This window comes from Castor canadensis, chromosome 5 (genome assembly GCF_047511655.1).
Source record: "Castor canadensis chromosome 5, mCasCan1.hap1v2, whole genome shotgun sequence".
Classification (NCBI taxonomy): Eukaryota; Metazoa; Chordata; class Mammalia; order Rodentia; family Castoridae; genus Castor; species Castor canadensis.
In genome coordinates this window covers 148,838,293-148,852,970 of record NC_133390.1, presented here as the reverse complement: position 1 = coordinate 148,852,970, position 14,678 = coordinate 148,838,293, and the positions used below count along the sequence as shown (strand labels likewise).

General features: G+C 37.9%; 1 protein-coding gene across 1 annotated transcript in view; it reads right to left on the bottom strand.

Moving 5' to 3' along the window:
* The window catches only part of Tmx4 (thioredoxin related transmembrane protein 4), a 32,816-nt gene extending 22,657 nt beyond the window's left edge, over positions 1–10,159 (bottom strand). The window contains exons 1-2 of the mRNA XM_020184550.2: positions 9,791–10,159; positions 555–670 (exon numbers count right to left, since the gene is read on the bottom strand). Of these exons, the coding sequence (XP_020040139.2) occupies positions 555–670; positions 9,791–9,969 (295 nt within the window). The 5' untranslated portion in view covers positions 9,970–10,159. The remainder of the gene's footprint in view (positions 1–554; positions 671–9,790) is intronic.
* Positions 10,160–14,678: the final 4,519 nt, after the last annotated feature.

Genomic DNA, 14,678 nt, shown 5'->3' with positions numbered 1-14,678 from the left:
GTACTCTTGCCATAAATGTTTAATCTGAATTGAACAATACCTCTAGATTCAACTTGCAGTTTACAGAAAATATGAGAAAAAGTTAAATGTTACCATTAGGAAATATCTAGTAAAACCTTGTCCTAGTCTCTTTGGAACATCAATGTCGTGAAAAAATGGGGTAATGATAATGCTAGATTGAGAAAGACCAAAATCATAAGCCACCAAAGTTGTAAACCTTGATTGAATCCTAGTTCAAAAAAACTTTACAAAGACCCAGGGGGAATAATCAGGAAAATTTTAACATGCTGAAGAGAGTTGGAGGGTGAAATGTAATGATGCTTGCAACTTCCTGCCAATGTCTCAACAAAATAATAATAATAAATACATATATGCACATATGTATAAACACACACACGCGTAGATTCAAATATGTCAAAATGTAATCTTTTAATTGAAGGCACTTAGTTCATGGGTAATCAACATCCTAGTCTTTCAATTCTTCTGTATGTCTGAAAAATTCAAAATAAAGAAGTCATTATATTTTTGCATTTTATGTTCAACATTTACAGTACCTGGTTCTTGAATGACATCTATCTTCCCCACACTAATTTGAAGTGTTTCACCATTCTTTGCAAAAGTTTCCCATTCAGAATCAGTCTGCTGGCAAGATGGACACCATGGGGCATAACTGTTAAGAGAATAATAGCTAATCAATACAATATATGGAAAAATCTGTAGAGAAATAAAGTATTCAAATTAAAAAATAAATTCTTAACTAAAGGAAAGTATATAATCAAGCTTTTTCAAAGTCAATTTAGAAAGCAAAATAGAAGAATATTTCTTCCTTTCGGGTTTAATACATGAATGTTTATTCTACAGGAAAAACTTAGCCAAAATTTGAGAATATTTTCTGCAATTATTATAATATATGAAATAATTTTTCAATGTTATTCTTACAACTGAATTAAATTGTTAATTTCCAGATAGCTTTTGATCTCTAGGGGTAAATACACTTTTGATGCCCTACTAAAGGAAGGCAATTTTTACAAGGATGCTCCTATACTAACTAGCCAAACAAATTTTGGACCCAATAAAGCTATAGATAGATCTGACAGGCAGAGACCAGAAGATCTGTTGCTAGAGGTTTCTCAAGCATATTTCTAAAATCTGAGTATCTGTGGCAGTTCTGAACTATTCCATGAAGAAAAGGAGAAGCTACGGGATAAATCAGCTCTACAAAGACTTTTAAAAATAGAAGAGTTAAAGATACTTGGGCCTTCAAGCCACAACTCTAGTTTTTACATTTCTTTTTCATTCAATAAACATTAAGCACTATGCTAGAAACATACACCTCAGAAGGGCTCATGGAGAAAGAAAGAGCTGTGCTGAGATCCGAAGTAGAAGTAACAGCCAGGGAATAGTCAAGGAATGTTCAAATCTAAGCAAAGACAACAGTATATGTGACAATTCAGACTACAGAGAAGGGAGGATGAAGACATCATCCACAGCCTTTGAAAGTTATATAAAAAATTAAGACTTTATTCAAAGCTCTGTGGTAAGCCCTAAAGTGGTAAGATAATTCTGACCAGATTTACATTTTGGAAAAAGCCTAAAAGTTGTAATGAATCTGGGAAAAGCAAGATGGAATCAAGACAAAAACTGGAAGGATAGACAGTCATCTTGGCACTATGTCAGTAGCTTTACTTGCCCTCCTACATCCTAGAAATCATTAAAAGCCCAGATTATAAAGCTCTGAACTTTTCTTGGGGTTTAATCTGCAGGTGAAAATGAGAATTCAGAGAAATGTGCTGCTTGGGAAGGTAGCAGATTGAATAATATTAAGGTACCAGTAAATGTGGCATAATTTGGAGTAGAGATCTTTATACTTATCTCAGGAAGAGATCATCCTGATTTAAGATAGGTCTCAATCCAGTAAGAGTTTTTTCAAGAGGAAGAAGAGGGAGCTATGACACAGAGAAGTAGGGGGAAGGCTACATGAAGATGGGGCTTTGTAGCTACAAGTCAAGGAACACAAAGAGATGTCAGCAGCTATTAGAAACCAGCAGATGCACAAAACAGACACTGCCACAGAGACTCCAGAGGGCAAGTCTGCTACACCTTGACCTTGGAATTTAGATCTCTAGTGCTGTCAGAGAATAAATTTCTGATATTTAAAGCCCATGGAAGCCCTGTAATTTATTACAGCAGCCCATAGAAGCTATAGAAAGGAAGATACAACTTGAAATTAGAAGGAATTGGATTAAATAAATCTTGCAGAGACTTAAAGAGCTGGTACAGCTTTGTTTAATATAAAATACTGTGAGTAAACAATGCCATATGCTGGAAATCCATTTCAAAATAACAATGCAACACAATTAAAAGGAAAATTAACATTTTCAGAGTAATGTCACAAAAATATATTGACATAAGTGGAAAAACATTTGGTTTTGCTTAACAGTATCCAGAAGATAAAAGCAGTAAGTAAAATAATCATTCTTGCAAAATTACTCCAGGAAAGATTATCAGTTTGAATAATATTTCAGGATGCCACCAACAGCTAGCCATATTTTTAAAAATCTGCTTAAATTAAACTTTTATTTAAAAAGTTTAAAGTCAAAATATTGAGGCAATAAATGAAATACACACTAAAAAAAGATTCAGTACCACTAAATTGTTCTACAATGAGTGAATGTTACAGTACATAAATTGTAACACCAAGGGGTAGAGAGCAGGAAGTATAGATAAAATAATACTAGAAATATATTAGTAACTATTGTACCTTGATGATGGCTAGTAGGGGTTTACTTTATTCCTTAAAATTAGAAAGCTTCATAAAGACATTTGAAATGCATTTCAGATAATCAGAATGTTCTGCTAAATTATACCACCTTGGATATGAATCCTGTGTTTTCAACTATTTCTGGAGAACCAAATTCAATACCATGCTTCTGTTGTCTGTATTGTTACTCGTGTGTGAAGTGCACTGAAGTGCTCCTGGATTAAGGATCTTGATTCTTCCACTGCGTGAATTCACTGAATTTAATGTGAAATTTTATTAGACGTACTAAATTTTTCAGAGGAAAGATTTAGTTGAAATATATTTTCTAGAAAAAAAATATTGAAAATCACTTTTATTCACCAGTAATTGATAGTCTTTCTTCTGTTTTGGCTCTAATCTCACCAGTGTTTCTCAGTACATTCTCTTTTTTTACTTTTTCTTATCTTTGCAGAAACTAGATGACAATGACAGATAAAAGCAAATTTCACTTAGAATTTACTTTTATCAAAATACTCAGAAGAATCTGTGACAACGAAGAGGAAAAAAGTATACTGAGTTCATTTTTCTATGACTCAATACATGAAATTAAATTAAAATGTTAATAAATGATAATTTAGCTACCTTAAGCATTATTCTTCGTTCTGAAAAATCTGGAAATACTTTTACATGATCCAAGAATTGAAAGTCTATGCTCAAATTTATTCCTTTCAAAAGTCATTTCTAAAATATTACCACAAAATAGAGGAAAAGTAAAAATTGTCGGCTGTATGAAAATCCTAACATCTGCTAGAGAATAGTGTTCACTACTTTCCCTAAAACAAACATTCCAAGAAGACAGTGACTGTCACATTACTTGTACCTAGACCAGAGCCTGGCAGCTCCTATGCCATAAGAAATATTTATTACATCAATAAACAAACAGGACATGGCAGTAATAATCTGTAATACTTAAGAAAAATAGCATATGCTTTATACTTAAGAAAAATAGCATATGCTTTATACTTAAGGAAAATAGCATATGCTTTCCTTCAGTGAGTGATATACTTTAAGAAGCTCTTGATAAAAGAAAAAGTTAAGGTGTATTAACTATTCATTAACTATCCCAAAAGCATTTACTGAACACCTAATACTTGATAGTTACAAAGGCTCTGGAGCTAAATAGGAAGGAAGAAAAATTTTGTTCTTTATTTAAAAGTTTACAGTCTAATGGAGGACTAAAACAAAAACCTAGTACAAAGACATATAAATAAATATATACTTACTAGTTGTGGTAAGAATGAAGCTAGATACAAAAAGGCATGGTAAGAAGGGAATTTCCTGAGGGACTGGGAATGTAGAGAAGGCAGTTAACCCATTTAAGTGGTGAGGAGTATCAGGGATGAGCATATGGCAATAATGCTCTTACTCTGCAGCAATTAGAGAGATGGTAAACAGGTGGTCAGGGTGCTAGCCAGAAGAAACCTAAGCAAGAGTCAACCGGGCTCTGTCCAGTCCCCTAGGTTAACCAGACTACCCTATAATGCTTGCACTATTAAGGCCTATATTCTAATTCTGATCTTGCCCACCATTTACTAAAGATCGGGCTTGGCCAAGGTTTTAAACTTCTCAAGTTTTCATCTTGTGAAGTTATTAGCAATGAGAATAATAATACTGGACAAGATTACTGGGATGATCAAATAAGACATCATTTGGAGTATGTGATGCAAGCAATGTAGTTGTTTACGATGATTGTAAGAGAGGAAGCAAAAGATGGAGGTGATGATGAGGATGGTAAGTGTTAATAAGGCTTTACCCTTTGTGGAAATCATCTGAAACCAAATACTAAGTTAGCATATGAGCTCCCCTTTTGTATGCTTTTAAGTACTCATAGCAATACCGAAGGCAGTGGTTTTTATACTTAAGAGGCTCTGGAAGTGTGCACAGGAGATGGGAGTTGTGATTATTTTGATGACTGAGAACACTATTAGACTGTCATGAGCAGGGAACAGGGATAACAAAGTTCTGCAACATGTGAGCTATCCCCAAACACCAAAGAACTGTCCAACCCAACATGCCAAGAGTGCCTTACAGAGAACTACTGATGAATGTTTAACAGAGAGGAAGCAATTGGTAAGGCTGCCAATTCCTTGAAATCAAGGTTGTAGCTCATTTATTTTCATTTTCCCAAATCTCCAACCCTGAACCTGACACATAACAAGCATTTACTATCGCTTAAACATCCAATCAGTAAAGCAAAATAGCAGGAAATCATGACTATCTGACATGGGGGAGTTAAGGCAATGATGTTCCACATCAGTCATAAGCCAGATATTGGGAAAATAATACCAAAATGCAGAGGTCCTGTGGAAATAAATAAGGCTTTGTGAGGCTATTATCACAGTGGTTCCTGTAATCCCACATATGTGAGAGGTGGAGACAGGAAGATAGTGGTTCTAAACCACCCAAGGCAAAAAGTTAGTGAAACCTCACCTCAAAGAACAAGCTGGTACGTGGTACACACTTATAATTACAGGTTTGCAGGAGGCATAGGCAGGATGATCACAGTCTGAGGCTGGCCTCAGGCAAAATGTACAAGACACTATCTAAAACATAACTAAAGAAAAAAGGGTTAGGGGTAAGGCAAGTGTCAAGAGCTCCTGTCCAATAAGAGCAAGGCCCTAAGTTCAAAACCCCAGTACTACCAAAAATAAACAAACGAATGCATAAATAAATGAATAGGGGCTTTTTTTACTACTACTTTGTGTAGTCTCAAAGTCAGAAAAAGTGATGCTTTATAAAAACCCGTCTGCTATACTTTTTTTCTCTAGATATGAGTTTAAAGGTAAGCTGTTCAAAATAAGCTACTTGGGTATCTACTTATTTCTTTTGGAGTAAAAAATGTCACCAGCACAGCACACAGAATAAAGTACACTGCATACTCTTGTGTTTCAAAAGAACAAAAGTCACTTTCTAAAGGACTGATATACTAGGAACCAAGCAAGTATTTAAAGTAGCTAAAGGTTGCAAAGCAACGAATGAAGGACAGTATAAAACAATGGAAAGAGAAAAGGAAGCATTAGCAGATATATATATTTTTATGTGCTATACTTTAATTTTTTTTATTTCTTTTATTCATATGTGCATACAATGTTTGGGTCATTTCTCCCGCGTTCCCCCGCACCCTCCCTCTTGCCCCCACCCCCTCGCTACCAGGCAGAACTATTTTTGCCCTTTCTTTAATTTTGTTGAAGACAGAGTATAAGCAATAATAGGAAGGACCAAGCATTTTTGCTAGTTGAGATAAGGATAGCTATACAGGGAGTTTACTCGCATTGCTTTCCTGTACATCTGTGTTACATTCTAACTTAATTCTTCTCGAACTAACCTTTTCTCTAGTTCCTGGTCCCCTTCTCCTATTGGCCTCTGTCACTTTAAAGTTTCTGCATTAGTTCCTTTGCATTAAGGACATCAAATACTATCTTGTTTTTTTGCCTACCCTCACACCTTCCTTGTGTGCTCCCGCTTCATCATGTGATCAAAGTCCAATCCCCTTGTTGTGTTTGCCCTTGACCTAAAGTCTGCATATGAGGGAGAACATACGATTTTTGGTCTTCTGGACCTGGCTAACCTCGCTCAGGATGATGTTCTCCAGTTCCATCCATTTACCAAGCCCAGATATTTTTTAAAAGCACAGAAAGACAATTACAGAGACAACTACAGTGAGTGATAGAGGTAAACACTATAAAACAATATATGAAAGTATACAAGAGAAAAACTGAGCATAAACCCTTAGTATTTAAGAAAATCTAAGCAGCAATGTAATATTCCAGATTTGTAAAAGGTTTCAGAATAGAAATAGTAAACTACTAAAATGTATTTTAACTGATATTTCTCTTTAACACAAACTTTTTTTTTTTTTTTTGCACTACTGGGGTTTGAACTCAAGGATTCTTGCTCGCTAGGCAGGCACTGTATCACTTAAGCCATATCCCTAGCCCTTTCTGTTTTTGCCTGGACAGAATTAGGACCTCGATCCTCCTACCTATGCCTACTTATGCCTGGTTGAGATGGGGTCTTACTAACTTTTTTGCCTGGGCTGACCTAAACAAAATGCTTTTTTTCCTAAGGCAATTTATTTATTTATTTATTTTCTTATTATCATATTATTGCTGTCCTGGGGGTACATTGTGACACAAAAGTTCTTACACTGTATCATAGTTGAATTCACCCCTTCCATCATTCTTTATCCTCCCCCCATTCCTGGAATAGTTTCAACAGATCTCATTTTTCCATTTTCATACTTGAGTACATAATATTTCTACTACATTCGCCCCCCCCCACTCCCTTTCCTTATATCATCTCCCTCCCACTGGTACCAACCCCCAGATAGGATCTGTTTTAGCTTCCTGTTCTCCATTTAAAAAAAAAAAGGCAGTTTTGCTTAAGTTGTCAATACAGGGAGTTCCATTGTGATATTTCCATATATATATGTATTATAACCCGAAATGGTAAACTGGAAATTCACTTGCCAGGACCTCAAAAATTCAGTACTTGAAAGACAAAGAATATATAACAAATTAAATTATGTAACAGGAGCTTTACATGCCTCAGAGCAGCCAAACACTGCTAGGCCCTTAATAATAAATTATCAATTCCAATATAGCCATGAATTGCACTACATGGCTTTGTATGACATGATATATAAAAGAACAGACTCCCAGAAGAAAGTCAGCAAGTACATAAGCAGATGATCAAATAAAGGACTGTTATTCAAACTGATGCTGATTTTTTAATGCTATCAGAAGTGTCCTACCTTATATCTTTAGAGAAGTGAAATACATCATCTGCAAACTCCTAATAATCTCAATTGTAAGAACAGTTCATCCGAACAAAGTATTGACATGGGAGGTAATATAAACACATTTTTGGTTTCTCTGGTACATACATCAGGAAAAAAAAATCTGGTGTCTGAATAAATTCTTAGAAATTTATAATAGGCCTACTGTGGTACTAAGAATATAATGACTTGTATTTTTTAAAGGGACAAGAGGGAATATGATCTAATAATACAGAAATAGATTAAAAATAATGGTAATATTTCTTCATATGGAGCACTTCTGAGTTAAATTCTGGTATCCAGAAGGAAGTTGGATATAATGGCTTAAGTCCTTTCTTTTCCAGTCTTATTTCCTACTCATGTATTCAGAAGGGTACTAGAAGAAGAACAACTAAAATGATCTCAAGTGTTCACACAGCCTACTTCCAGGTTATGACTCTTCGTGCATCACAGCCCAAGTATAGGTTGTAAAACTAGACACAGAGCAAATTCATAGCACTTAACTATAATCATCTAGGGTAGAACACTTATAAAAAGGTAAAATTTAACCACTGACACAGCCAAACATAAGGATTGTTGGCAGTCACTAATTTAGAAGTTTACTAGGGCTTATATTTATCACAGCTTTAGTGTTTATAGTTCTTTTACTTAAAAAAAATTCCAGAAGGAACTATAAAGGATTAATGTCATTAAATATAAAAAGGCCCTTCTGCTTTGACTATCATCACATACATGCATGAACTCAGTTCTTTCTAAAAAAACTGACCTCTAGAAAAACTGCTATGTAAGGACCTACTGAAAAAAAGAACTTCTTGTAGTATTAGCTAACAAAATGTAGTTTCTCTAAAGTTCTTACAATTATTACAAACACAGCAGTCATAACATAAAGATCCACTTACTTTAAAAGTTTCTTTCTTATGTGAAATATAACCTCCTCACGTCCATCCAAAGTAGCTAAGTTGCTTATTTTAATGAGTTGTTCATGTCTGTAGCTTTCTTTAATAGCTTCACTATTTATTATGACAGAGCATTTTATTTTGAGGTCTAAATATCCCCTTCTTTTTAAAACAAAGTATGTCCGTATTTCAGGAATAAAGTGCATTCTGCTCTTTGAGCAATGAAATTTGGTGACATAACTTTTTTCTTTTTTTTGGTCCTGATCTCACACTGAGGTTTTCATGCCACAGGCATGGAATCTAAATTGAAAGACTCAAAATTTGATCTATTTCCTTTATGTAAAACTAATTATCAAATAGTAGTGATAATTTATCTCTATTGCCTGAAACCACAGGTTTCAGAGATACAATCTCATTGATTTCTCCAGACACTATCATTTTCCCTACAAGTCCAGGATATGGGCTCTCAAGCCTATTCAGACAACCGTCCCCAGTCAACTTGAAGACTTCTTTCGAATGACTGCTTCATTACAATTAAGTAAATTATAAGCTATAAGCAACAAATCCCTACCTCTCATCTCAAAAGTTTCCCATCTTCAAGCAAAGGCACTCTCCACCACTTACCTAACTTCTATTGTTCAAAAGGGGCGATTTGTTAACGACCTTTTCTTTACGTCATTATACTATCGCCCTCAAAGCCCTAACTAAAAATGATAACTATCAGCATTTATTTGCAAACTTGTTTTAAAACGTAGGCTCCATGCTTATGCTTTATTTTCACAATGCCATCCCAAAGTCTTTCTTCATAGGAAGAAAGCTATTTTGTAGAAACTCGTCCCGCTTTGCTGTTCTGCAATGATTCTTCAACACTAACCCTGCCTTACCTCCTAATAAGCTTCCTATTCATAGTGTACATGTAACGGAATGACTGCTTTCTCCTGTACTTGCCTAAGTCTAGGAGCACATGGACTTCTTGACGATTTTTCCTCCCTCCTCCTTCCCTTCGTAATATCCCGACTCCATCCTTAAAACACTTTCCTCTATAGCCAGGGGTGAGCTAAGCGAAAGTTGCTTCCTTCCCACTGTTGTTACCGCTGGCGGGTGGGGGTGGGGGGGATTGAAGGGGGGAGGGGGAGGAGAAAAGAAAAAAAAAAAGCGTCCGCGCACGCGCAGTCCGAGGATCCAGCTCGGCGCCTCAGGTCGGCTCCGGGGCCTTTTCTAGCCCAAGCGAGGCGGAACAGGGCCGAAAGTGGCCCGCTTGGGCTCGGGAGGTGGCGCTTTCGCGGGCGCTGTGGCGTGCGGGGCGGGCACACTCACAATTTCAGCATCCACTCGCCCTCCATCACCAGCGTCCAGTTGGAGGCGGTCATGGGCTGCACCCGGCTCTGCTCCGCCGGCAGCGCGGCCTGTTCCTGGCCCTCGGTCGCCGCCGCCGCCATGAGCCAGGCGGCCAGGAGTGCCGTCAGCAGCGGGCCGCAGCAAGGCCCACCCGCCATGTTAGACGCCAAGCTGGATTCCTCGCGAGAGGGTGGGGATAGAGGCGCGGCGAGGCCGCAGCACGGCCTGGCTTGTCTGCCTGGGTGACAGGACTTTTGGAGGCAGGTGGTCGGAAGAGATGGCGAGCTGCCCCGCCTCCGCCTCAGCGGCCGCGCTCCCGCGCCTAGCTCGCGACGCCGGCGGCCGGCACCGCCTCTTATCCGCTTTTGCCCGCCGAGGCCACGCCCCCTTGTCGCCTCGCGGTTGCCTCGGGTGTCAGTCACCATGGCAACGGCCGCCCTTTCTTCCTGACCGGGATGCTGAAAATAAACAGATGACCTAAGGTTGTCTAAGTGAGAGCCTGTACCGCTGGCATTCAGGTCCCTGAAAAGGAGGATTGGCGCGTGGGAGTTCTCCAAAGAGAAACATGGCCAGCAACTTTAAAAAACCATGCTCTCCTCCATGATGGTAATAACAATGGCAGTGGGCTGCAGTGTGAATTGAGGGTTAAATGAAAAACAGAGGGAGAACGCTGAGCTTCTCGCTGCAAGAAAATTTAAGTGCTCCCTGGGTGTGTTCACTGAAGCATCACTACCTAATTGTGGATAATGAAACTAAACTGTGCACCTGCACTTTTACAAAAATATTTTCAATCTCATAGAAACTGAAAACGTAGGTGCTCAGATAAAGTGAGTCCCTCAATATCACCAGTTGCAATACCGTGGCTTTCACGTTTTTCTCAGCTACAGTTTTGTCAGATGTAAAATGAGAATAGCCTCAAGTGATTTCCAAATCTCTTGACAGATAGACATTAGATAAATCTGCATCTTGAGTGCACCTCACCCTCAGTGTAAAACTGACCGCGGTTGGTGGATGAGCTTTTTCAACATGTGCTTCATAAGCATTTACCAGGTGAGCTAATTGTGAAACCCAGTAGAGTGGTTAATGTATCCTCGAAAAGTGGATTTTGTCTTGGGCTTGGAATAAAGCAAGCTGTACAACTCAGTAGCTCACCAATCTTCACTCAGTGCTACAGGAAAGATTAATTTTGTACACCAAGAAGATCTTGCCTGAATTAGGTATTAATGTAGATAAAACCTTGTGGGCCCAGCTCATAAAAAATATAACACTCAAGAGTTTATAAATCATTGTGAATTAGGAAAGTGTCTGTAATGAATATTACTAAGATTCCCTGTTAATGTGTGTGCATTAGCACAATTGAAAATATCTTTCTGTACTTACAAAAAGAAGGGATGCATAAATAGGAAATCTATCATTCTTTTCAAAAAGTTTAGCTTTTTTGAATAGGATATGTGATTGTTAAAAATGTAAAGCAGATTGAAATATTAATTTTTGTTAATCTGCTGAGTGCAATAAAGATGTTATAACTATATTTTAAAGTTGTTTTTAGATAGTAAAATATGTGGTGATGTAATGCGATGTTTAGAATTTGGTTTTATTAAAGCACTCCAGAAGTAAAATGTGGGAAGTGGCAGGAAAATCCTCAAAACAAGAGTGATACAGGGCATTAAGTATTAAAGCCAAATTCATTTTGCTATTAAATACTTTTGTGTTTGTTGGAAATTTTAAAATGAGAAAAAAGTGAGAATGAACCTGAGGCACAAAAGAAAATCATTGCTGAAGCTCTTACACTCTCTAACTCAAATTATGTGTTCAAGGATTGCTTTTCTTGTCTTTGGTATGAAGAACAAGGGAGAGTTGGTAAGAAGCAATTCAGCAAGAATGTGTGGGAGGAGCTTGGGCACTGGTGGCTCAGGCCTGTAATCCTAGCTACTCAGAAGGCAGAGATGAGGAACATCACAGTTCAAAACCAGCCCTGGGGCAAATAACTGGGGAGACCCTATCTTGAAACTACCCAACACACACACACAAAACCAGGGCTTGTGGAGTGGCTCAAGTGGTAAAGCGCCTGCCTAGAAAGCACGAGGCCCTGAATTCACACACCAGTACTGCCAAAAAAGAAAAGAAAAAAATAATGTGTGGGAGGGGTTTTGCCACCAGTAGGCTCAGTCCAGAAGACCAGATAGATGCTGTCAGACCAAGATGTGATTTGGGGATAAAGCTACTGTACACCAAGCTTCTGCTTAAATACAGGTAAGAATAGTACCTGCTCCAAATGGTGGTTATGCAGATGATAGAACTATAATCCTGAGTTCATGGTATGACTCAGAAAAAGATACTGTTATTTAGAGGCAACAATATTTTATAATGCTTCTAAGGCTTTCTATTTTCCCTGAAGTCAAATTTAGTTAACATGATACACAATGTCCTTCCCAATCCAGCTTCATTTTTATCCCCCTTACATTTCACCATTTCCACAAGCCCCAGTGCTCCATTAACACAAAGCTGATCCCCATTTCCCCAAAAACTCTGTGTGCTTTTAAGCTTCCTTACCCTGCATTCAGCTTAGAATGCTCTCATTTTTCAGCTTCTATCACATAGATTACATTGCATCTTTGATCCCATGCAGAATAAACTGCTTTCTCTTCTCAGATCTTTTTTTTTTATTATATGTGCATACAAGGCTTGGGTTATTTTTCCCCCCTGCCCCCACCCCCTCCCTTACCACCCACTCTGCTCCCTCCCCCTCCCCCCACCCCCTCAATACCCAGCAGAAACTATTTTGCCCTTATTTCTAATTTTGTTGTAGAGAGAGTATAAACAATAATAGGAAGGAACAAGGGTTTTTGCTGGTTGAGATAAGGATAGCTATACAGGGAGTTGACTCACATTGATTTCCTGTGCATGTGTGTTAACTTCTAGGTTAATTCTTTTTGATCTCACCTTTTCTCTAGTTCCTGGTCCTCTTTTCCTATTGGCCTCTGTTGCTTTTAAGGTATCTGCTTTAGTTTCTCTGCATTAAGGGCAACAAATGCTAGCTAATTTTTTAGGTGTCTTACCTATCCTCACCCCTCCCTTGTGTGCTCTCGCTTTTATCATGTGCTCAAAGTCCAATCCCATTGTTGTGTTTGCCCTTGATCTAATGTCCACATATGAGGGAGAACATACGATTTTTGGTCTTTTGGGCCAGGCTAACCTCACTCAGAATGATGTTCTCCAATTCCATCCATTTACCAGCGAATGATAACATTTCGTTCTTCTTCATAGCTGCATAAAATTCGATTGTGTATAGATACCACATTTTCTTAATCCATTCATCAGTGGTGGGGCATCTTAGCTGTTTCCATAACTTGGCTATTGTGAATAGTGCTGCAATAAACATGGGTGTGCAGGTGCCTCTGGAGTAACCTGTGTCACAGTCTTTTGGGTATATCCCCAAGAGTGGTATTGCTGGATCAAATGGTAGATCAATGTCTAGATTTTTAAGTAGCCTCCAAATTTTTTTCCACAGTGGTTGTACTAGTTTACATTCCCACCAACAGTGTAAGAGGGTTCCTTTTTCCCCGCATCCTCTCTAACACCTGTTGTTCGTGGTATTGCTAAGGATGGCTATTCTAACAAGGGTGAGGTGGAATCTTAGTGTGGCTTTAATTTGCATTTCATTTATGGCTAGAGATGGTGAGCATTTTTTCATGTGTTTTTTGGCCATTTGAATTTCTTCTTTTGAGAAAGTTCTGTTTAGTTCACTTGCCCATTTCTTTATTGGTTCATTAGTTTTGGGAGAATTTAGTTTTTTAAGTTCCCAATATATTCTGGTTATCAGTCCTTTGTCTGATGTATAGCTGGCAAATATTTTCTCCTACTCTGTGGGTGTTCTCTTCAGTTTAGAGACCATTTCTTTTGATGAACAGAAGCTTTTTAGCTTTATGAAGTCCCATTTATCTATGCTGTCTCTTAGTTGCTCTGCTGCTGGGGTTTCATTGAGAAAGTTCTTACCTATACCTACTAACTCCAGAGTATTTCCTACTCTTTCCTGTATCAACTTTAGAGTTTGGGGTCTGATATTAAGATCCTTGATCCATTTTGAGTTAATCTTGGTATAGGGTGATATACATGGATCTAGTTTCAGTTTTTTGCAGACTGCTAACCAGTTTTCCCAGCAGTTTTTGTTGAAGAGGCTGCTATTTCTCCATCGTATATTTTTAGCTCCTTTGTCAAAGATAAGTTGCTTATAGTTGTGTGGCTTCATATCTGGGTCCTCTATTCTGTTCCACTGGTCTTCATGTCTGTTTTTATGCCAGTACCATGCTGTTTTTATTGTTATTGCTTTGTAATATAGTTTGAAGTCAGGTATTGTGATACCTCCAGCATTGTTCTTTTGACTGAGTATTACCTTGGCTATTTGTGGCCTCTTGTGTTTCCATATAAATGTCACGGTAGATTTTTCCAAGCCAATGGCCCCCGAAAACAGGCAGGAGTAGCAATACTTATCTCTGACAAAGTAGACTTCAAACCTACATTGATCAAATGAGATAAAGAAGGACATTCCATACTAATAAAAGGGGAAATAGACCAAAAGGAAATAATAATCATCAACCTGTATGCACCTAATGTCAATGCACCCAATTTCATCAAACATACCCTGAAAGACCTAAAAGCATATATAAACGCCAACACAGTGGTTGTGGGAGACTTTAACACCCCATTATCATCAATAGATACGTCATCTAGACAAAAAATCAATAAAGAAATCCAAGATCTAAAATATGCAATAGATCAAATGGACCTAGTAGATGTCTACAGAACATTTCATCCAACTTCTACACAATATACATTCTTCTCAGCAGCCCATGGAACCTTCTCCAAA